Source organism: Dipodomys merriami, unplaced genomic scaffold (genome assembly GCF_024711535.1).
Source record: "Dipodomys merriami isolate MVZ:Mamm:240054 unplaced genomic scaffold, mDipMer1.0.p SCAF_8, whole genome shotgun sequence".
In the NCBI taxonomy this organism is placed as follows: domain Eukaryota; kingdom Metazoa; phylum Chordata; class Mammalia; order Rodentia; family Heteromyidae; genus Dipodomys; species Dipodomys merriami.
The window spans coordinates 29,801,527-29,826,171 of record NW_027206401.1 but is presented as its reverse complement, the minus strand read 5'-3'; the positions used below and the strand labels follow the sequence as shown (position 1 = coordinate 29,826,171).

Sequence of the window (24,645 nt, the reverse complement as noted above, 5' to 3'; positions counted from 1 at the left end):
TGACATAGTATAATCATTTAGAAAGACTATGTCAAACCCAGCAAAATCAATACCATGGAAATGGGCACTTGTAAGTGGGCGGGGGGAGCAAAGGGAGAGGGGAAGACAAATGAAGATGCAAAGGTTGGGGGAGAATCAGTCAAGAATTCATTGTATATACCACAGAATTAACAAATGTAAGGGAAGAGGTGGGTAAAAGGGGAGAGAGAATGTGGAAGGATGGACACAAGATGCATTGAATTTGTAAACTGCTTTGTTATAAGGCACCTCTTTTGTACTTAAAGATAAATTTCTTAAAAATAATAAAAACTGAGAAAAAAATTATACAGTATAAAATCAAATATAATAATTATACAGGTGCTTTTTACAATTCGTGATTGATTTTGGCCAAGAGTTAAGGTATAATATGTTTTTCACTAGAATATCCTGAGGTAACATGCATTTTAAGATCTACATTTCTGTTTTAGATGATAAGGTACAAGTATATACACATGCAAGGATCTTAGTGTATCCAAAATCAACACGTCTGTTGTCATGTGCTCACAAACGGATCAATAAAGCTATCCAAACTTCTCAGGTACAAAGCCATGAAGTAACAGGAATTCAAAGATAAAGCAATGGATTTTCACAATAGGATATTACGAAAAGCAAATGAGCAGAGACTTTTTGTAGGAAGAAGTAGTTACAACGTCAAGGAAGGTAGTGAAGACACTTCAGAGTGATTGCACTCAGGATAATATCACAAAAGGACAACCTCATAAAAGTGAAGAAAGTCTTACAATTTTGGAAGCAATTGACATGTGTAAAATTATTCATGGATCAAAAGTTGCTAAGAGCCTAAAATCTTTTCTAGTTTCTAGAGAATCAACATATTGAAGACATGACTTCAATTGTAAGGACTTAGCATATGAATAGAATTGGCAGGGGATAAATGTTCCAAAATGTAGAATCTCCAAATAGAAATTATACTGCACTGGCTCTTTGTTCCCTGAATGTAGTAGAGAAAGACATTATCCTGTTCACTGTCCTTGCTTTTCCTTCCAAAAATACACATTTAGAGCAAGGCTCGGTGCTTTTTATATTATAGAAATAAATACAAGACTATGTTAGATATATCCCCATTAACTCTAATTTCTTATATCTTCTTATGCAAACACATGATTTTTTGCTAAAGTAGAAACAGATTATTAGAAACCCAGAGAATAGATGAGCCAACTTCAAATATTTCTAACCCAAGATATGACTTAATTTTCTATAATGCTGCATCTAGCAGGCCCAATATCAAGAAAAATCAGTGTAAAATTTATTCAAGTAAACAATTATGATTTTTCTCAATTACTCTCATAACTGGTATATACCACTATGTCAAAAATTAAAATCAACACGTAGAAATGGTTGATGGGTCAACTGATAGACAGATAAAACCAGTTTAAGTCAGTACAAATAAAAAGTCTGACATTCACATTTGCCCATTAATAGGCACAAAAATTTATTGCCCTTCTCTTTGTATCTCTCTCTGTATAATATATATATATATTAAGTGCATGAAAGTTGTTCTGTCAATGATGTAATTGTATTATGTTAATGAGGTTTATAAAAATAGAAATATGAATATTGATAACCTCAAAAGAAAACCTCAAAAATAATGTAGAAAATTTAAGCAATTTTTTCATGCAATTGTAATGTCTTAGTTTCTAAAAGTTTCTAAAAACAGATGTGGAATCATAGAGGACAAGATGAACTGAATAAAAGTGACTTAGTACTCTCAAAATATGTTGTAGAATTTAAGAACCCAGGTGGTCTGGGAGAGCAAGATTATGTTTTAAATGTATCTCATTGTCTTTTCCTCTGAGATGTAAAATGTCTCTCAATTGCCTGTGTCCTTTGTCAGTGGGGCTTTAACAGACCTTCCTGAAAGAGACTGCAGCTGGCTCTCCAGAAGGACAGTATCACAAGTGCTTCCAGAAACTTGAGAAGGCTGAGCCCTGTTATTATTTTTTTTTCATCAGTTTGGTCGACACAGTGATATGGTCCTTCCTCAGAATTTCCTTCTAATTTCCATATCAATGTATCAGAAACTCAGAGGTTCCACTGAGGCAAGTCTTTGGATGGAAGCCTTTATCCAACTGTGAAATGCAGGGAAGAATTTGGTGTGTGTGTGTGTGTGTGTGTGTGTGTGTGTGTGTGTGTGTGTGTGTGTGTGTGTGTGTGTGTGTGTGTGTGTGTGTGTGTGTGTGTGTGTGTGTGTGTGTGTGTGTCAGAATGAAAAGTTTGAACACTTGTTACAGATTCATATTTCCACTAAGAAGTTTCTAAGCAGATCACCATTTCTACAACAACATAAGTGAACTTGGTGATAGAATAGGAGATGTGTTGAGTGAAGCTTGATTGTTCTTGTTATAACTATATGAGATGGTTCCTATGACAACTGTTGTCCTTTTCTGGGATTGTTTCCTGAATAATTCTATTAGGTTACAATAAAATGAACTAATGTCTTAACATAAAATGAAAAGAAGGGGAGAAAATATATGCCTAATTTTTTTAAGTTATAGACTCTAATATACAATATATTCATGTTTAGAGATATAGTATAATAAAATATTCATGCAATGCTTTTGAACATCAAACTACTGCAGTGTTCAACTTGTAGAATTGTGGTAGCAGAGTTTGTCAACATTCTGTGCACAGATGAATTCAATATATTTACAATAATTCCACCAAATATGCTTAATCTGGAGTCTTGTTTCTTATAATACTAGTAAATAGTGCTTTTTACTTTTCCTGTAACTTTCTTGGCTAATGAAGTTTGCTGGTTGGATTTATTCTGATCATCCTTAAATCCTTCCATGCTGACAGTTTTAATTAAAGAAAAAATTCCAATCACTCCTCTAATGCCAGGGAAATGCTAAGTACAAATCATTGCTATTCAGAATTTCAATACCATGTCCGCTGCTAAAACCTCATAAAATAGTTTTGGCATTTGCAGAGTTTTCATAATAAATGTGAGAAATGCTATTTTGCTTTTTAAAAAAACATCTACCCAAGGACCTAAAGAGATTACAAATGTGTTGCTAATGATTTTAATTATTACTGATGTCTTGGAATTTTATTCTTTTATGCGTTTGTACCCATTAATTTAAAAAATTGGTCAGAATTGACATGCTTCTCATCAATTGAACTAAATGCTTAATCTTGTCTTTGTGGCATTTACTAAATTGACATTGGAGAGTGAAGAAAATTATTAAAAATATTTTTCACAACCATCAACAAATTATTCTTGGTAATTCTTAAAGTAAGGATGAGCACTTGTCAGCCTTTTGGTAATTGTTTAGGTTCAAAGACTATCATCTTTTTTATTTATTCCTCTTTCCTGATTTTCTTTGAAAACATTCCCCTTATCATCTATTTTCTTTAAACAATATACTTTTCTGTGATTCAGCTTCACAGAAATTCTAAATATCACATAAAAAGAACCTATATATTTTTGGAGATGATGTGGAGGTTATGTTGAGTCTAAAATAACAGATTCATAATAATAGGTACTGAAAGAATGTAGCTAATCTGGGTGCAAAGAGTTTATCCAGCTGTGATCAACGTTAACCCTCAAATCAAAAGGTCCTTCAATGCTTTGTATTCTCAAACTCCAAGGAAAAGTGATTCTAAAGCTTACAAAACAAAAGATAGAGATGATACTTTCCCAAGAAACACAACTCAACATTTCCTTCCTCATAGTTTATTCCTTTCTCCTCTAATTGTATGTACTTCACCCATAGCTTAAACAAGAGATTCTCTTCTCTACTTTCAAAGCTAGTGGGTTATGCCAGCTTTGTTCAGACTATAGATCCTGTTAACCCTATGTGTCACAATTGAGATTACTGTATCAAGATAAAGCTACAACCTTCCTTCTACATACCTACAAATAAGGGATAAGCCTCAGTAAATTCACTTAACAGATAGGAAAAGAACTACCAAGAGAATAATATATGTGACTTGCAAGATATCATGGAAATAATACCTAGAAGAAAATGATATCCCAATGCTATTGAAATTAGGCAAAATGCAAATATTATTTTCATACCTTGTCCCTAAGGCTATAAAGGTATATTTCACCAAATAATAAAGAGGTGTCTATTCACCTTTCATCACAGTAAAAGAAATGAAGACTTCAAAAATAGTAAAAAATCACTAATGTATTTTATGAATGATGAGGTGAGTCCTGTGAAATGATTTCTTTATTCTCTCTGAAGTATGAAAATATAATTAATTTTTATAATTATCTGATACAATTTGTGTGTGGGTGTGGGAATACTTGGGGCTTGAATTTAGGGCCTGTGCTCTGTCCTTGAGATTTTTTACTCAAGCTTAGCTCTACAATTTAATCAACAGCTCTACTTCCAGCTTTGTTAGTGCTTAAGGTGAGAGTCTCATGGACTGTCTTTGGGATATCTTTGAACTCTAATCCTAAAATCTCAGCCTCCTGAGTACCTAGGATTACAGGCCATGACCCAATGATACTTGACACATTTTTTTAATAACTTAAAATTTTATCCATATATTTTATTCCATATATTTTATTCCATATATTTTTACTTGTTTTTTATGACCTTAAATTACTGAGTGCTATAATGTTATTTATACATGCTGGGCAAATAAATATGTCCATTAATTATAATATTTTACACTTTGATTCATTTGTACACTATATCTCTTATTAATCGTTGACAAAACAGATTCCATTCTTATTCAGTACACTGCTATCTTTGGAAAAAACAGTGCCAACTCATTTTATTTTCTGTTTTGTAGATTGCTAATTCTGTTTTTCACATTTAATTTTATATGTTTATTTAGTAATATACAGGTCATTATGTAGGAAAATTAGTAGTCATAAATTAAATTACCATTTTAAAATGAGCTTTGAAATATTTGTAGAAAGGTGACCAGATCTAATATGTCATACTCTCACTGTGGCACTCGCAGTATTTCCAGTTGCCTCATGATCTGTCTGCCCTTGAGTTTAAATCTGGGTTAATTGAGGCAAAGCTGAACTAGCTCTTTTGTAAAATGTGCACAAGGCTATTGCTCTTTTAATTGCTAAAATCATCAATACAGTCTTGACATTTGGATACATTCCCATGTTATTTAAAGTGTCAGCTGTTCACTCTCATATTCAATTACTTCTTACTCTATCAGGTTTTTATTTAATTTTTTATTTCAAAATGGTCTTCATTTCTATTTTTGTAAGAAATATATTCATTAATATTATTTAACCATTTACAATTATGTATAATGTATATTTTTATATATATTATGCTTAATATATATATATATCAATAATATAAACTGTACATATATAGTAATTATATGATATGTTTATATAGAGAGAGAGAACTAACGATTTGATACATGTAGTATTCAAAGCGGCTTACCTAAAATTTCAAAATTCTTAAGTTTATTTCATATTTTTGGGGGGAAGGTTCACTGAAGTTTGAACTTAGGGTCCTTTACCATTTGAAATATGCTCCGAACCCTCTTTTGCTGGTTATTTTTGAGAAAGGATTTTGTGGACTTTCTGCTTACATGGGCTTTGAACTATGATTCTCTTGCTCTCAGGTTTCTGATAATCTGCATCTGGCCCAAGAACACATTTTTTCTTACAAGTACTGAGGCTTGAACTCAGGGCTTGGTGCTTGCAAGGCAGGTATTGTAATAGTGTTGAAGTGTCAAGAGTTATTTATTTTTATTATTATGTAATAATTTTATGTCTTATGGGCCACAAGGTAATATTTTAATACATGTATGTCATATGTCATGATAACATCAATATGTCATAATCAAAGTTCTATTATTTCATAATGTTCAGAGACATCAAGCTGATTTCCACTAGCTATACATAAAATGTCACATATAATTTGGATGTATATCACCCCATGGTACTAGAGAGCAGAAGAGTTTTTTCCATTTAACTCTATTCTGTTGCTCAGCATTTGAACTTCTTTTATTGCATATAGAATATAGTGAAACTCACTAATGTGGAATGACAAGGGAAATGTATGAGGAGAATGGAAAGATAAAGGAGTGGATGACATCATTCTATATACTATATGCAAGCATGGAAATATTACAACCAAACATATAACATTATTAATATGTGCTAATTTGAAATAAAATAATAGTACATGGTGCTGTTAACTCATGCCTATAATTCTAGCTACTTGGTAGGTGGAATTCTGAGGACTGTGGTTCAAATCCAGATCAATAGAAAAAAGTCCATGAGACTCTTATTGCTAACCAGCAAAGGCAAGAAGTGGAGGTGCGGCTCATATGATAGAGTTTTAGCCTTGGATGGAAAAGCCAAGCAAGAGTGAGATGCCCTGAATTCAAGCTCCGAACTGGCACAGAATATGTAAAATTAAATAATGGAGTAAAATCGTTAAAATAAAATAAATAAACTTTCAAAGTATGTTTTAAAGAATGACATAGATGAATAAATTTGATTTAAAATACATTGTATGCATCTATATATATCTATATCTATATATAAATATATAGATATATAGATATATAGATATAGATATTATCACTGTGAAAACATGTAGAATTAATTTATGGCAATAAATAGGCCAGAAAAACTAATTGAATATGACACATAGTAAGAAAAGTTCCATATGTAATGAGCCACATGTAGTGATTCCACATGTAGTCACTGTGTGGGTTATTGACTCTAAGGCAAGGATTTACCTGGAATAATTATTTTGAACTGTTCTCAATAGCACAAAACGAAGATTAAAGTGCTTTAAAAATGGAATTGAAAAATTGTAAAACAGTGTACTTTATGTCATGAGGTTTTTTTGTAAAGCTGAGAAGGCCTTTTGTAAATGTGTCCAGATCTAAGAGAAAAAAATGAGAGGGCCCTTGCTCTCCCCTTGTACCTCACATTAGTTACAGATCTCCTGCAGCAAATGACCATGACATGGACAGAGGCAATTCCCTTGAGCCCATGTGTAGAATTTCATTAAAGTGAATGAAAAATATTATCAATTTGTAAGCCAGACTCAGAGAAACATAGGTCCCATGGTTTCCCTTATCTGCAATAACTGGTATATGTCTAGGACCAACAGTAGAGGTCAAAAGCTATTTACATATGACCATATAACCTGATGCTAAGTGAAATGAACCCCAAGATAGGGACACAAGAGGTTTGATCTTTGTTGCTGTTCTTTGTAATGTACTTCTAATGTGCTATGTGATTTTTTTTGTCTCTTTGTATGTTCTTCCCCCCTAGTACAACCTCTGTTGTCACTGTATTTGATTCCACTGCCCTGCATCTTGTATATACATTTTTCTAATTTGGGGTGGGGAAGGAAAATAACAAAATGCTGAAATAAGGATACAGTTTGACCCATTGTAACAATGAGATGTACAAGACAGTATATTGAAAACAAACTTTACAACTTTTCAAGGAGCAGGAGAGATGGGAGAGGGCAAGGAGGAGTTGGGGAAGTGGGGAAGAAAGGGATGGTAGGGGGAAAATGAAGGAGGGTGTAACAATGCTCCATAGGAAATTGACTCATTACCTTGCTCATGTAACTGTAATCCTCGGTACAACAGCTTTTCAATAAAAAATTAAGAAAATAGAACAAGATTATCAATTTGTTTCTGTAAAAACTTATCTCTATAAAAATTCCGGAAGACAAATAGAAACTAAAAGCACAGAACTTAATTCAAAGAATGTAGAACTCAGATGACTCAGTTGATCCCACAGAAAATTCGGAAGCCATGCTAGTCTTTGCTGAATATGGAGAATTGAGACAACAGGTCAAATGATAAAGATTTTTACCTGTATGTAGACACAATCCTGAGCAAAACACATTACTTTGAAACAGGATAATTCCTGAGAACTTGGCTATGAGCTGCCAATGTGCAATTAATTTTGGCAGCTGGAAGAAGAAGCATTGCTCTCGTTCTGTCTCCAAATACCTGTTTTCAGTTTGAACTGTTACGAATAAGTAAGTTTTATTGAAAGGAATCAATTTGATGTATAAGAAAAATATCATTTCTTCATGAAGATGAAACTGTTCACATGTCATCTTTCTGTAGATACTTAATTAATTTCCCAAGTTGTTGGGATGCATTTATCATCATTCTTCACTGTCACCTGCCTCATAACACTTTGGGATCTTGTATTTGCAAGAGATATGTCTTTGTTCTATAAACAAAGAAAGGGCCCTAAGGAGCCTCAGAAATGAGCATCCAATTAGGTCACATTGCTTCATTGGTAGAGCACTCTAAACATCATGGCCTAATAAGCGTCAACTTACGAGTAACTCAAAAAATCTATTGTAGTTATGTTTGGAAATAAATTAGAAAGTATGATTCCTTGTGTTCATGTTGACTAATTTCAGTTTTTACTTGGATAGAAATATACTTTTTAAGAAAAGAATATCTTATAAACATTTTTCCTTCAGTCATATATATATATATAAACTATAAATTAGATTTTCAGCCTATAGTGACATTTTTAATACAAATATTGAAGAAACTAGAGAACACAGCGAAATACACTCATCCATTACTTTTGTTTACAGATATATCACTTATGTGGTTTTCTTTTCAATGTTTGCAATAATTAATGTACACTAAGCAGCTATTATCCAAAGAGAATCTTAGTACTAAATATATATTCATATTTACAGATTTGGGTATGTTTTTAATATATTCTCTAAGGCCTTGTAATCTGACACCATCATACTTGATCAAATAGTATCTATCTTACAATTATATGTCACTTGATGGCCATTAGAAGGCCTAATGGTCTTTTTGTCAGATATATTTCTCCAAAATGTGTAAATATGTCATTTCAAAAAAAAGTCCTCATATAATGACACAGAAATGATTCCCAGTACTAATACTTCAGGTTGCTGTCACTCTGCAGTCATTATTTCCAATAAAAGTGATTGACGTCTGAGTGGCTGACATAAGGAGTAAAACCTTCTGTTTATTAACTTCACCATTGCTGGACTAGCCCATGGGCACTGTACCTAGTACCTGTTGTATGTTATAAAGTATACGCATCTGGAAGAATAGCAATAATATCCAGTCTCATTGGTCCAAGAATGCTAGTTTCAAAAAGAGATAAAACTGGGTAGATGATGATGATGATGATTCCAGATTTTCAAAATAAATTTATTATGGAGTTAATATTTAAATTGAGCTTTACTACATTTTAGATATATATTTTGAGGCTCTGAATCCAATTTGGATATATCTTTATATTAAGTAACTACTTTAAATAAATGACCTTAGCAATTGAATTTCTAAAAGTCTCTATATGTGTGATTATCAAAATGTATTTAAAAATGCATATAACCACAAACCCAGTTTGAAGACATGCAATTATGAAACAATTATGGAAAACACAGTGGAAAGCTTCATCATATTAGTATGGGCAATGATTCTCTTTTGGGGCTATATCCTCAGTAACAGAGACAACTAAATGAATTGACATCTCTTAGAAAAAAAATACACATGGAAATAGACCTGAATAAACATCTTCTTGAAAGAAGCCACCGAAGACTAGATGCTTAATGTATCAGGACTAAAAATTTAATCCACAATGAAATAGGATCATACTTCTGTTAGAATGGCTCCTATCACAGAGACAAGGTAGAAAATGTTGGCAAGGATGTGGAGTAAAGGAAATCCTAAAAAGTCATTAGTAGATCCTTTTATCCATAGGAAATAAATTTCAAAACCACAAATACATTATTTAAATCACAGAAGTACCAGTTATTATACTATGCTTGTCTTATGCATGTGTATGTTTTAGTTAAACTTGTGAATTTAACACATTCGCCAGTTCTGTGGGTACAAGACTTTAATCCCAACATCTGGAGCACTGAGATAGGAGGATGAGAAGTTTGAGGCTACATAGCCCTAATGAGACTTTAATACAGTCAGTCAACAATCAGTTAACATAATACATAGAAATACATAATACATAGAAATACATAATACATAGAAATGGACAGCAATAACTATCAAGATAATGAATGATTAAAATAACTTACTATATGAATTTGCAAAGGCCACTGTCATTGAGCTTTGAATCTATCATTAAATAAAATTACAGTTACTTGAACAGAAGCACTGCAATACGTAAGAGCAAATCTGATAACAAAGACACCTGCTGAACAATCAGCAAATACTTGAGGTTGTACTGGATGTAGGGCTTATTTACACCCCCGAAGCTGTATATAGTGTGAGATGGCGATCATCAATTTTCTGAGAATGGTGTGCAATTGAAAACATGAATTATTTTCTTCTGAGATTTTGTTGTCTGATATTTTTAAACTATGATTGATTGTGGATAAGTGATGCAATGGAAATCAGCACAATACATAAAAAGGACTACTATACAGCCATTCTGGGAAACAATATGACAATTCCTTAAGCATATGACCAGATAAGATGATGGTAAGCAAAATGAACCCCAAGATAGGGACACAAGTCTTTTTTTCTTTCTTGCTAAAGTTTCTAATGTATTTATAATGCACCATGTGATATTTGTTGCTTTGTATGTTCCTCCCCCATGGTATAATCCCTGTTTTCACTGTATTTGATGTTGGTCTAATTTGGGGAGGGGAAGGGAAAAAATGTTTAAATAGGGATACAGGTTCACAATGAGATGTACAAGATGCTATGTTGAAAAACGAACTTTACAATTTAGGGGGGGTGTGGGAAGGCGGGGTGTAGGGGAATCGTAGTTGTAGAGGTGGAAGAGAAGGGGTGGTAGGGGAAAAAGAAAGGAGGAGGCAACAATGCTTGATAGGAAATGTACTCATTTCCTTGCTCATGTAACTGTAACCCCTCTGTACAGTATTTTTACAATAAAAACCTTATTAAAAAATAAATACCTCATGATATTAATGAAAGACAGATTCTGAAACCTCTGATCTAATAGAAGTACACAGAGGAATCTACTTCTACTGACAAGTACATTTTTCACCCTAAAGTTAAAAAATAATTGTATATAATAATAATAATATATAACATATAACATATTATTATAACATTACAATATATTGATAAATATATTATTTGCTCAGATAGCTCAAAAAGAAGAGAAATTGGGAAATGTTGCTGAAAGGATACATAATTACTCCGGTAAGGGAAGTAAGTTCAAAATCATGGTGACTGTAATTCTCGGCAATATAATACAGTCTTCAAAAATCCAAAGAAAGTAGAAGTTAAGTGTTTTCATCCCCAAGATGTAACTGTGAAATTATACATTCATTAGTTAACTAAACTTAATACACAATTTAGCTTCCAGCTTTAAAATTAAAATCAAAAGACACATTGAAGCATTCTATTCCAGTCTTCTTAGTTTTCTCCATATACAGGATATTCATAGCACTTGACCCTTGTATAAATTTCTTGAATTATTATAAGACTTTTCATATGAACTAGAAAGTATCAGTATTAAGCTTCACAACATGACTGCAACAAATTCCCCAAACTCAGACATTTGTAATAATATCCTCTTTACCATTCCATGTTACTGCCATTCTCCCTAACAGAATCAGCATAAGCAATAAAAAATAAATGAAGTTAAGAAACTGCTAAATTATGTTTTATAGTTTCTGTCATTCATTTGTTAAGTGTATGTTAATGCTTCAAATTGTTTTCACCATTCTAATTTATAGATACATGCCTAGTGCCTTAGTCAGATTGACCCACTCACCTTGTTTTTTATCTGTATGTGTTCTTGAATGTTTTTAAAACTAAGAAAAATAAGTAGAATCATTAAGATTATAATGAAAGTTTCATCAGGTCTTTCAATTAATATAATCCACATAATTTGTGAGGTTGTTTACCTGAGTGTTAAAATTACTGTGAATTCAGCCTTAAGGCTAAAGAATAGGACAACTGAAGTGAAATCAAAGCATTTGTGAAGGAAGAGGCCCGTGATTTTTCTTGTTCCAAAACAAACTATGCTTATTCATTCCAGTGTTTACAGATATCAATACCTACTAGAACTTACTAAACCATATTTCATACATTTTGAAAATGTCAATAGCATTCTACTTTTGACTCATTCAAAGACTTTCTCATCCTAATATTCTTAGCATTTGTAATATGGAAACATTTATGTTCAACATTTGTAATTATTTGGACATGTTTTGCAAGTCTGGAAATAGTCTAATTTATGCTATATATTCAACACACTATAACATATTAAGAGAACAGGCTTATAGACTTGGAATTTGGAAAACAAAAAGAATTTCTTGAGATTCTTCATAAAACCAGAGTATGTACATCTTTGCTAACATAGACTGTCTCAGTAATTAAAGCAGATACATGACTAAAAAAATAAATTTCCCTTGCTGTGCTATTCACATGCTAGCAATGGACTTATTTTAAAATGGCAATAGAATTGCCACCAATAAGTATATCTCTCAATTTGAAAATTAGCTATCTTTTCTACAAGTATTTAGGAATTTATGCTCTCTAGTATTATTTTACCATAACAGATGGTTGTTATAAGAGAAAATTTGGATGTATGTGTTTGTTTTCTATGGCTTTTGTGACAAATTACCACAAACTTTCTAGCCTAAAACAACAACAAAAGTATTCTTTTGAACTCTTGAAGTCTGAAATTGGTATCAGTGAACCAAACATCAGGTCACATACTATATCCAGAGTCAAAAGTGAATCTTTGCTTCTTCCAGCATCTGGCAGATGTAGGACTTATTTCATATTGTGTGGACATAACAGTCCAGCTGTAACTTGTACTTTAATTCTCTCTGGGCTTTCTTCACATCATGTAGTTTGTGTGGAATATCCTAACTGCCTTTCTCCTATATGGGGACATATGATTTTATTAGACCAACAAAATTATCCAAGGTAATTCTAGTTAAAAATCACATCAGAAAAGGCCTTTTATCTTTATTTTTGGTATATAATATAACCTTCTGAGGTCCTAGAGAGTTGGATTTGAATGTATTGGAGAAGGCCATTTCTTAATCTATGTGGTGCAAAAGACATTCAAGCAATAAATAGAATAAAAGCTTGTGTTAATTCTATGAGGTAAAAATCTTCAGATTCACATCATCTGAGTTTTAATTTAATTAGAATGTATTTTGATTGTAATCATAATATAACTGCATAATCAGAATCAGAAGCAGTTTTATTACTTGTAGTTAATTTTGATTAATCCTTTTTTCTTTTTCTGACATGGGGCTTGAACTGTGGGCCTGGGTGCTGACCCTCAGCTCTTCAGCTCAAGGCTAGCACTCTACCACTTGAGTCACAGCACCACTTCTGGTTCTCTGGTGGTTTATTGGAGATATGTTCCTGCCCAGGCTGGCTATGAACAGTAATCCTCAGATCTTAAGCCTCCTGAGTAGCTAGGATTACAGGTGTGAGCCTGTAGGTGTGAGCACGCTGGCTATGAACAGTAATCCTCAGATCTTAAGCCTCCTGAGTAGCTAGGATTACAGGTGTGAGCCTGTAGGTGTGAGCACCCCAGGCTTCCAATTTATTTTTTTTAACATAATGAGAACCACTCTTTGGGTGAGAATGTTGAAAGGGTAATGTTGATGAACATGCATGCATTTATAAACTGCTTTGTTGAGTGGTATCTTCTTTGTAAACCTACTAAAAATTAAAATAATAAACAAATGTAAACCACCCTTGAATATTTAAATTGGGATTTTAAAAACCAAAGAGATCCATATATAAGACTTCTACATTATTTGCTTTAAACTCAAGAAACAATGGTTATATTCTACTGTTATTTCTAAGGACCCATTGCTAGCTGCAAAGTAGAAGTTGCCTTTCCACCATTTAAGGAGATTTTTTTCATCACTCATCATTATCACATATCTAGGTCTTAACACCTTTTCATGCAAATACATCAGTATTAGTTAACAAATATGACTCTTACATTGTACAGCTTCCTGCTTTTAAAAGAAAGCTTGGGCTCTGGGAAGGTGGCTCAGTGGTAGAGCGCCTTGCATGCATGAGGTCCTGGGTTTGATTCCTTAGCACCACATAAGCAAAAAGAAAAAAGCCAGAAGTGGTGCTGTGGCTCAAGTTGTAGAGCACTAGCCCTGAGCTGAATTGCTGAGGGACAGCGCCCAGGCCCAGAGTTCAGGTCCCACGACCAGGACTCCCCCCCCCCAAAAAAAAAGAAAGTTTGGCATTTATTCACTATTATTTATCTTAATAACCTTGCAAATCTCAAGCCTATGTAATACATTATTTAGAATATGCTTCTGCAGCTTGCTTTGTTATTTTTAGGAATCTCAATCCTTTTAGTAGAATGTTCTCAGCTTTCGTACTTGGAATTTCATGGTGCAAAATTTATAAATGATAAGCAAATGGTCATACAAAAGTGACTTGGTGCTCACTGAGTATTCTTATTTTTTTAATCAAGTGGAATAATTTTCCACTTCTTACACAGGAAGAATAGGATACCTTTGGGATATTGTTTTTATTTGGAGTTGCATAAAACTTAACAGCTACATTTATGTGTTCATTAAAATAATGCCCGTTGAATAAACCTCACATTTATAGTCTGTCTTAACAAGTATACTTGTTAAGAATGCTTAAGTATACATTCAAGTGTTATTTCCAAAAGAATTCATATGCCAAACTAAACTAGTTTTAAGCAAAATCCAGATTTGAAGAAATTGACAGATAGCAAACAGAAAAGCATATAAACATAAATACAGAGTTAGTGTCACAAGTCACAGTGCACAATTAAACAATCCTGTGTATTGTGGAATATTCAATGAGACTTTTTCACCAAGTAAAGACATCCAGTAAGAGAAGATTTCAATTTTATGTAGACATGCATGATTTAGACCTATATTCATAGAAAACATGGAAATACAAGGTTAAAATGATAGTGATGCATTTTCCAAAGTAAGTTATTTCCTTGAGCAGGGAGTAGTGGCTTATGCCTCTAAGCCCAGAAACGTGGCAGGAGGTGATCAAGAAGATCTCACTTGAAATTTCATCTCCAAGAACTAATTGGGCATAGTGGCATATGCCTTTTATCCCAGATATACAGTAGACATAGGCCATTCCTAGGTCAAAATACAAGCCTATAACTAAAACACAACCAAAGTAATAAAAAGGAGCAGGAGTAGCTCAATTGGTAATGTGTCTGCCTAGTAAATCCAAGTTCTTAAATTCAAACCTCAGAACCACACAAAAGGGAGATATTTTCTCTGTTTCCCCTTTCAGATATTAAGAATTTCTCAAATATTTTTTTACAATAATAAATCCCTTTAATTTTGATAAAACAAAAATCATACTTTTAAATTCTATTTTTGTTATCTTAAAGTAGTTTTGCAAAAGGGTTGCCATTCAACATGTCAGGTTACAAGTACAATGTATCTTGACCAATATCTTCTTTCTTATTCTTCCCCATCCCACCTGACCCAATCCCTTGTCTCAATTTCCTTTGTTTCCTAGAATGTGCATTAAATATTAGGATTTTATTCACCCTTGGTTTCTGCTTATACTTTGAAGTGAAATCATGCAATCTTTAAAATGCCTCTTCAAACATAGAATCGCAAAAAGTTCAATCCTATGATATCAGCACCAACACCAATAAAGGCTAAGAAAGCAGAAATGCTCCTTCATCTATAACCTGCATCAGGCTCTGCGATTAAAATCAGAATTCTACCAGAGTCTGGCTGATAATCTAATCGGAGTCGTTGTGCCTGGCCACAGTGCAAGTTGTAATAATAGTATATTTTCATGTAAAGATTTCTTTAATGGGCCTTGCTTTATAGCATAATTTGATGTAGTAGAGCTTGTGAATTTTAGTGGTCAAAAATTAGAAATAACTTGCTTTATTTGGGCCAGTTTTGCTATTGATCATAACAATAGGTAAAAAAGTTGCAAAAACCTGAACAGATTAAACTATGTTGCTATTGGAGATGAAAAATTAAGATAAAATATAATTAACTTTGAACAATGTATGACTGTGTTCCAATCATTGTTTCTAGGAGCATTTGTTTCATAAGCATACATTTATATCCATTCACACGTCTTCATTGTTAATACTAGAACACCTAATTGTTAATAATTATAAACCCTTTTTTGCTTAAAGGAGTTGTTTTAAAGATGGCATTTGTTAATGGAATGCTTCTTGGTAATGTTTAACAGTTCATTAGAACTGATTACATGATTACATTTACATTAGCAGCACACTGTCAGTGATATTTGTAAGCAGATACCAGCTTTGCATCCAAGTAAAATAATCATGCCAGAAAACATTTCTCTAAGTTTGCATTGAAGGCCTATCAACAATAAATCATAGCAGTAGAGCAACTTGGTTAGCTCCTGTGATGTTACTCTACAACATCTGCTGTAGTCAAATGCATCCAGCTGGCACTTAATAAATGTGCTGTGATTCATGACCCAAATCATTTTCTAATTAAGCAATTATGGTATCATTTCACAAGTGATTGAATTGTGTTTCCCTCTTCCATCTTACCAATAATCATTATGGTAATATTACTAAATGGTCATTTTCTAGATATGATAACTTTTTAAGAGAATTAAACAAGAAATTAGAAAGCTAAACCATAAACTAAAAATCTCCATTTCTAGTCATAATTGTCTGTATACATTACATCATAAGAAAAACTCTATTATAACCATTGTTAATTAGTGAGAAACATATGAAAGTTTGCTTTCAGTTCTTGACTTCTTTACTTTTTTCTGGATGTACAGTTGTGTAGTACCCAGCTTCTCGACATAATTTATAAATCTAATAACATTCCAATATAATTGAAAAATATATGTGTATTTCTTCATGAAAACCTGACAAACTATGCTAAAATTTAGATGTATTTCAAAGGAAAAAAGTTTATTTTAAAATTTTATTGTAAAAGAGAGACAGAGAGAAGAGAGAGAAAAATAGCAATATATTGGAGATGTCCATAAAGTGTGACTTCTTATTTCTCAATAAAATATGGATTATCCTTTTATATGTACACTTCTTAATCTAACTCTCTACCTATTTTGCAACCATGTATCTAAGTTGTGTCAGGATTTTGGTCTATCATATTAACAATATTAGCTAATTTTTATCATATTTAATTAATGTGAATTCATCACTGTTGCAATAGATGCAACAGAAAATGCATGATAGTTTAATTACACTTTTTAGCCGACAGTTTTAAACCTTTCTTTGAGACTGAAGTTTAATTGATCCCCTAATCTTTTATTCTAGCAGAAAGGTTTAAACTCAGGACTTCACATTTGCTCAGCTTATTTGCTCAGCTGGCACCCTACTATTTGAACCATACTTCTAACTGTCTGTTGGTAGGTAATTTTGAAGGTACAGTGTTATATACTTTTCTACCTGATCCAGCTCTGAAACCAAGTTCTATGGATCTCAGCCTCCTTACTAGCTAAGGTTATGGATGTGAGCCTTTGGCAACCAACTACCTCAAATGTTTTACTTGTTTAAGATATGAATTCATAAAATGTTCAGTATACCATACAATGAAATTTGTCTTTCAGTACAGATATTTCAGTACAGATAATTTCAGATAATATTTCAAAGTATCTATCTGAAAAATAAAATATAAAGCTAATTTTTGCAAAGAAAAATGAGGTTATATTAGTTTTATAGCATACAAATTCAAGTTAGATGATATTTAGCCAGCTTGATACATTGTTAGCCTTCCAGGTCTTCTCTCCTGAGTAGCATGTCCTGTCCAATTTTGCTCAAACTGCAAAATGTCAATTATATCCTCTCTACTAGCTAGAGCAAGTGGGAAAAAGTTAGTACAGACATAACTTTTAAATAATTATGATGAATAATTTGAAGAACAGTGTGAACAATACAATGTATCATCAAGAATTAGAGGCCAAATTACAAGGAAATACAGGATTAAAAGGCATTCTTAGGCAGCCAGTCAAAATTCACTGGATGGTAATTATCACAAATAAATACTGGCTACTAAAAGGAGACATGCAATGACAAAAAATAATGGCACAAACAAGATAGGAGACACTGTAAAAGAGGTAAAAGAAAGTTAAATGAGAGAAAGTTAAAGGATAAAGCTAAATGACATAATGCTATAGTTGAGAAATCTCTGACTTTGGATACTGAAATGCAGGCTTATCCTTGGTAGCATTAGTGTAGCCTTCCCTGTTGATGAAAGGATTCACAGTACTGAAGATGGTGATTGTTTTGTAAGTCATGAGTTATACTAAACTGTCAGCTAACTTGTTTGTAATAAGATATATATTACAATGAAAATAATGTAAAGATATATAAAGGAAGCAAAAGAACTTCTGGGTTACAAGGAATGATTATAAGAAGTTTAGTCTTATAATCCAATAATTCAGTACACTGGGAACACTAAGTAAGGCTCAATCAGTTCTAACTGGATGTTACTCCAGAAATAATATTTGCATTGACCTTTGAAATAAAAAATATGGAAAAAGTGAGATGGTGAAAAGAGTACCTATAGAAGAGAATAATTAATAAGGCAAGGGAATAATATACAAAAACACACAGAAGTAATAAGTAGCTTTTAAGGCCACAAAATAGCAAGTAATCAGTGTGTCAGGAATCTGAGATGATTTGAGAGAGGAACCTAAACACATGATTTAAAAGATAACATAATAGGTTCTAGAATCCAAAAACCCAAAGAAACATAGGTCCCATGTTTTCTCTGTTTGCAATAACTAATGTATGTCTGGGACAGGCAGAAAAGTTCAAAAGCTGTGTACATATGACAATATAAGATGATGTTAAGCAAAATGACCCAAAGATAGGGACACAAGTGGTATTTTTCTTTCTTGCTATTGCTTCTAATGTATTTAAAATGTACCATGTGCTTTTTTTTGTTGTTTCTTTGTTTGTTCCTCCCCGGTGGTATAACCCCTGTTTTCACTGTATTTGATGTCAGTGCCCTGCATCTTGTATATACACTTCTCTAATTTGGGAAGGGAAGGGAAAAAACAAAATGCTTACATAGGGATACAGGTTGACCCATTGTAACAATGAGATGTACAAGACACTATGTTGAAATAAAAACTGTACAATTTAGACGGGGTGTGGGGGGGGCGGGGGAGAGTGTAGTTGTGGAGGTTGGAGGGAAGGGATGGTAGGGAAAAAACAAAGGAGGAGGTAACAATGCTTGATAGGAAATGTACTCATTACCTTGTGCATGAAACTGTAACCCCTCTGTACACTATTTTTACAATTAAAAATGTATTAAAAACATATAAAGAACAAAAGCCATGGCATTAAGCAGAGAAATGGTATTATACGTTCTTGTCCCATGTCTTAAAAATCATATCTTCTGATTCCTTTGTTAACAGTATTCTACAATAACATTCCAACACCTCAGTCTTTACCTCACTTTCGTTTCTTTGTTAAAGTCTGTAAGTCAGTTTGATTCACCTCTCGTGGAAGGAATTTCACCCAGAACTTCTTTTTTTCCAAAAATAAACCATGCTTTCTCTCCCATTATCCTACTTTGAGTTTATACTCTGCATCATTTTTTGGGTTCCTGGATAAGAATTTGATCATTTGTTGTTTGTTTGTTTTAGTTGGCCTCACTGGACTTGAAGCAAGGAGAATTTATCTTTACTTTGCTCTGCCCTATCTTCAGTATCTTTTTAGCATGTTGTCAAATAATTTTTTTTCTTGATGGAAATAACAGAAGTATGGCTTGTTAAGAAATTTTGTAACGACTGTGAAAACAGAAAAAAATTAAGAATAATTGTCAGAACAGTGAATGTTCTCTAAGATATGCAGAAATTAGATCTAAAATGCACTAGGATATGATAAATTACACAGGACTGTAGATATGCACACACAATTGGACCAAAAGAAGATACTCTTAGGAGAGAAACACGAACATGAAATGCCTAAATGGCTCTTCATATTTATATAAAATAATATGCATACTGAAACAAACCCCACAATATGGAAACAAAAAACTTTTTTCTTTAGTTTTTAGTTGTTGATGATTCTGTCTTCTTTACCTTATGTATGCTGTATTCAATTGTTCATCTTGGGAAGGGTTGGGGAGAGGTCACAGAAGTAGAGGGAAAAGGGTGAAAAAGTTCAGCAATAGAGCTCACTGGATAGTGATGAAAGTGGGTGGAGACAGGAGGAATGGACTGGGAGATAATGAGGGAACAGAAGACACTGTATAAAAGGAAATGCACTTGTTACCTGAATCCTGTAATTGCAAAACCCTCTATAATACAAACAAAAAGTAAACTAATATAAAAGAGAATAATTGTCAAGTGATTCCTATGGAGGATTCTGGGAGATTAAAGTGAAGGGAAGGAAGAAAAAGGTGACTTCAAAGAAAGAAAGCTAATGAGACCAGATGGAGGCTGAGGGTCTACTTAGAAGATGACCTCAGATAACGTGGAGAAATGTTGTACATTATTACATGTGAAGACTATTTTACTGAACAGAAATATGTTCATTTTTTCATATATTTGGTAAGCCTTTGGAGCATCCCACTTTTTATTTTAACATGACTAGAATCTAAAATCATTATGGCTTAAAACAAAAATTGGAGCTATTATTTCTTTCTCTAAATATTATCATCCAGTTTGTTTGTACTATAATACTACAAGCAGCCATAACAGATAAATAAATATCAGCAGAGGTAAAGTGTATGTAATCATGTTCCTTAGAAGAAAATATTATCTGATCTTTAATTTTGCATGATTCTTAAGATTTGCATGTTCAGAAGTTCAAGTTCTACATGAATCTTGCTCTACTGACTCCAAAATAATTATATATCATTTCTCTCTTGCTTATTTACAGTATGCTGTTTGGCTAATTCTCTGGGTTACATGGAATGTGTTTATTACCTGCTTCTATTTGGAGGCCGGAGATCTCTCAAAGGTAATTCATGATCTGATTGCTTGATCATTCATAGTGTGTTAACAAAATCTCTGTGCAAGTCAGGGATTCATCCTGATTTTGACCCTTGATGGATTGTGCATCATGGGAAACTGAAAAGTGCCTACTGTTCTGTTGTCAAAAAAATATGTTGGTGAGGTTTCCAAAAATGTGTTCATGTGTTTTTAAGCCAAACTATTGCCAAATATTACCTCATTACAGCCATCATTTAGTGTGCCCTTATAAAACAAGCTTAATAGAATTTTTCTCTCTGACAAAAATTTTAAGGATGTTTTAAAATCACTCACCTTTGTTTTTACTCTACTTTCTACATGAATACAAATCATAATGTCCTAGAATGCTCACTTTAATTAGGACAGTTGAGATTGGAAGCTGGAGAAAATCGTTAGAGAAAGGATATGTTATTTTAGAAATTCTTGAAATAATCCTATTACTCTAAAATCATTTAGAAAAATACCTTAGAACTGTTTTCACTAAGACCTCTTTACTTAGTGCCTAGGAGTTTTGTGTTTTGTTATTATATTTAACATATATGCATTCACCATTATAATAGTCAGATCTCAAAACTTACCATCATCTGTCTATTAGAATATAATTTACAGCAAAAAAGTCAAAAGAAGTAATACATTCAAGGTAGTAGAAGTAATACATTCAAGGTAGTTGCAAATCATGACTATTGAGAGAATTTCAAACTTTTACTTTGAAAAGTCAGGAATTGTTAAAAAAGAAAAACCTCATTTCTAGAGTAGAATATCTCTGCAAAGATGTTGACCTTTTTTAAATTCAGGTATTAGAAAAAGAAAGTTCCCTTGGAACTTCGCTTAAAGATTTCTAGTTTGGACAGGACAGAAAAGAGAAGAATGGTATTTCACATATAGGAGTTATACAAAGAGAACAATTTACTGATCACTGACTGCTTAAATATAATATACGAATTTGTATCAAGTAGAAATATTTTTACTTATTTTGGTTTAAAGATAAAGAATGAAAAATACAGGAAGGTTACATTATGGTATAAAAGAGAACCAATGCACTCTGGTACATAGTTTATGAATTTATACAAGTCCTCACTGCACCCAGCAAAATCTTCCTGGCAGATGGTATTTCTGTGATTCTTAACAGGGCTTCATGCTCTACACTCTGTGATCCCAGGCAGTCCTCTCCGGAAGGTGGCATAACCAATGGAAAGAAATTGCTCAGGCAGCTCCTGGAAGCACACAGATAAGATTGCTGCTTTACACTCCACATCTGCCTCCCTAAGAGAAAAGCAGCCACACCTTCCTGAGGACTTGCATTGCTTCTCCATGTACATATTTCTGTTGCTTCATAATCAATCACTTTCCTCAATGAAATTCCATAGTACAATGACTTCTAATGGTATTTTCTATTTAAAAGAATCCACTTTAAAATTATGAACCTGGTGTCCAGGGATGTTGGCTGTATAAAATGAGCAGATCAGAGAGTTTGTCAGACAGACAGACACACAGGCAGATAGACAGACATACAGACAGACAGACAGACAGACAGACAGACAGACACACACACACACACACACACACACACACACACACACACACACACACACACACACACACACACAGATAAATTTGAGCCAAGCTATTTGCACCAGTGTTCTGTAATTGTGTTCACAGAGTCACCTGATTGTTTCACACTCCAAATAAAGCATGGCAGCACAAGACCTTAAACATGAGTTTTGAAACCATATAAAAGCACATTTTTACAGCATTATAATTTGAGAGGCATATTGCAAAGGATTAACTATTCTTCTAAAGTTAACAAACAAATGATGATTGTCCTTAGCAATGAGGCTGTTGATAACATATTCTTTTCCATTTTATAAACCAAAGTGAGGCTCTGAGAAATATTTGAATGTTTAACATAGTTCTTTTTAAGGAATAACCTAATAAAAATGCATGAAGAGCAAAGTTGTATAGTATCTGTTGAGTGTTTTTCTTCCTTTACTTTCTCAGAGGTTTTGAGAAAGGTGTGTTTATAGCATTGAATTCTTCAATTGCTGCAACTGCCTCACATTCTTCTAATAATTCAGGGCCAGCAGAAAACATTTAGTGATTGAGAAATGGGCAGAAAATTGCTGGAAGTGCTGACAATACTCAGGCTACAAAATATAGACCATTGTTTTTTCTAAAACAAACAAACAAAAATAAAAGAGTGCACACAATCTGAATGGGTTAGTTTGTTTAAGGCCAAGAATATGGGAAATAGAACCATGGAGTTCTAAGGTCTTCCTCCATGTGCAAGTATTACTATATATCTATTTCCACCAAGTACTTTGTAATACGTGATTGCTATATAACAAATATTGAAATGTAATGATAGAATAATAAGGGATATTTTATTTATGATTGAAATATAACATTTTATAATGTCTTTTCTACTTCTTCTAAGTACACTAATTGCCAGGTATTCCTCAACTAGAGATTTCACTCATTAATTGATTCAGTATGCACTCTTATTAGTGGAATGATGAGTTTGTATTAATAATCAAAACAATCAAAATTTATTTTCAAATTTCTTTGTAAACATATATGTTTATATATTTTATTCATTAAAATTTCTTTGAAATTTCAGCATTGACATTTTAATTAATATATTTTAATTATTATAATTTATGTTAAAGTAAAATTATTTTAATTTTTATAAAATGAAGAAACAGGTATGTAAAATTTTTATTGCAGTTAAATTGACAAAATAATGTGGATAAATATGATAGCAACAGAAACATATACAATGTATTATAATTATTTCCAGATTTTTTTTAACATTAGAATTTGGATATTAGTATAAAAAGTAAAATTTTAAAGTATCCAATGATGTTTCCCAGGTTGATGTTTTAATAAATATCCTGTTAAGGAAACCAAGGTGAAGTTAATCTTTAACCCTTGTATGTGCTAACTTTGATGGCCATTACCTTAGAGCGTTGAATATGTGTGGCCATTAGATAATATTTCTCATAAAATCGTCATTAATTGGTTGAATTACTATTTTTACCAATTGTGATTCTCTTACCATGTATGCAATAGAGAGAAATAGAAACTATCCTGAACCTCAATGACTTGAATTGTTTGGAAAAGAAGAGAGATGTGTCATTGCCATTTACTCTGTAGTAGATATTAATTCCAAGTACACAGCTATTAGTAAGAAAACAAACACAAAGTAGTAATTCACCCATATAGTTCATCATCTTGAAATAGAACCAGGGAAACAATTTTCTCTGTAGTAGTAATGCACAGGCAAAAATCTTCATGGTCTTTGGGATATCTGATATATTTTTTGATGTGATAAAATATGTTACTCATTTTGAAGTTATAGTCTATTTCCCTCAAATGAGCATTTTGTTATTTCATTTTCTGCTTTTTGTAATGTCTTTAGTAACACAACTTAATAATGTAGAAATAAAACAAAACTTGTAGAACATTCAGGACAATACAATGGATTATTTTAAACTTGAAGCAGTCCCATTTCTTTTTCTTTAAACTGGTGAGACCAGGGACAAAGGCTCTTATCTCTCAGGTTGCTTTATACCCTAGAAACTTCTTTAGTTCAACAAAGCCAAAAGCACTTAATAATATCAATTGCTATTTATGCTTCAGGAAATAAAATACAATTTTGTCATTTTTATTTTGATAGTTGCTTTAGAGATATAGATGGAAATTATTTTAAAATTTTGCTAT

General features: G+C 32.7%; 1 protein-coding gene across 2 annotated transcripts in view; it reads left to right on the top strand.

Moving 5' to 3' along the window:
• Nucleotides 1–24,645, top strand: part of Nkain2 (sodium/potassium transporting ATPase interacting 2) — an 877,560-nt gene that overhangs the window by 435,399 nt on the left and 417,516 nt on the right. For both annotated transcript variants that reach the window (XR_011369284.1, XM_070010131.1), the window contains exon 3: nt 20,834–20,914. Coding sequence is in view for 1 of the 2 variants with exons in the window: in XM_070010131.1 (XP_069866232.1) it covers nt 20,834–20,914 (81 nt within the window). In the remaining variant the exon portion in view is untranslated. The remainder of the gene's footprint in view (nt 1–20,833; nt 20,915–24,645) is intronic.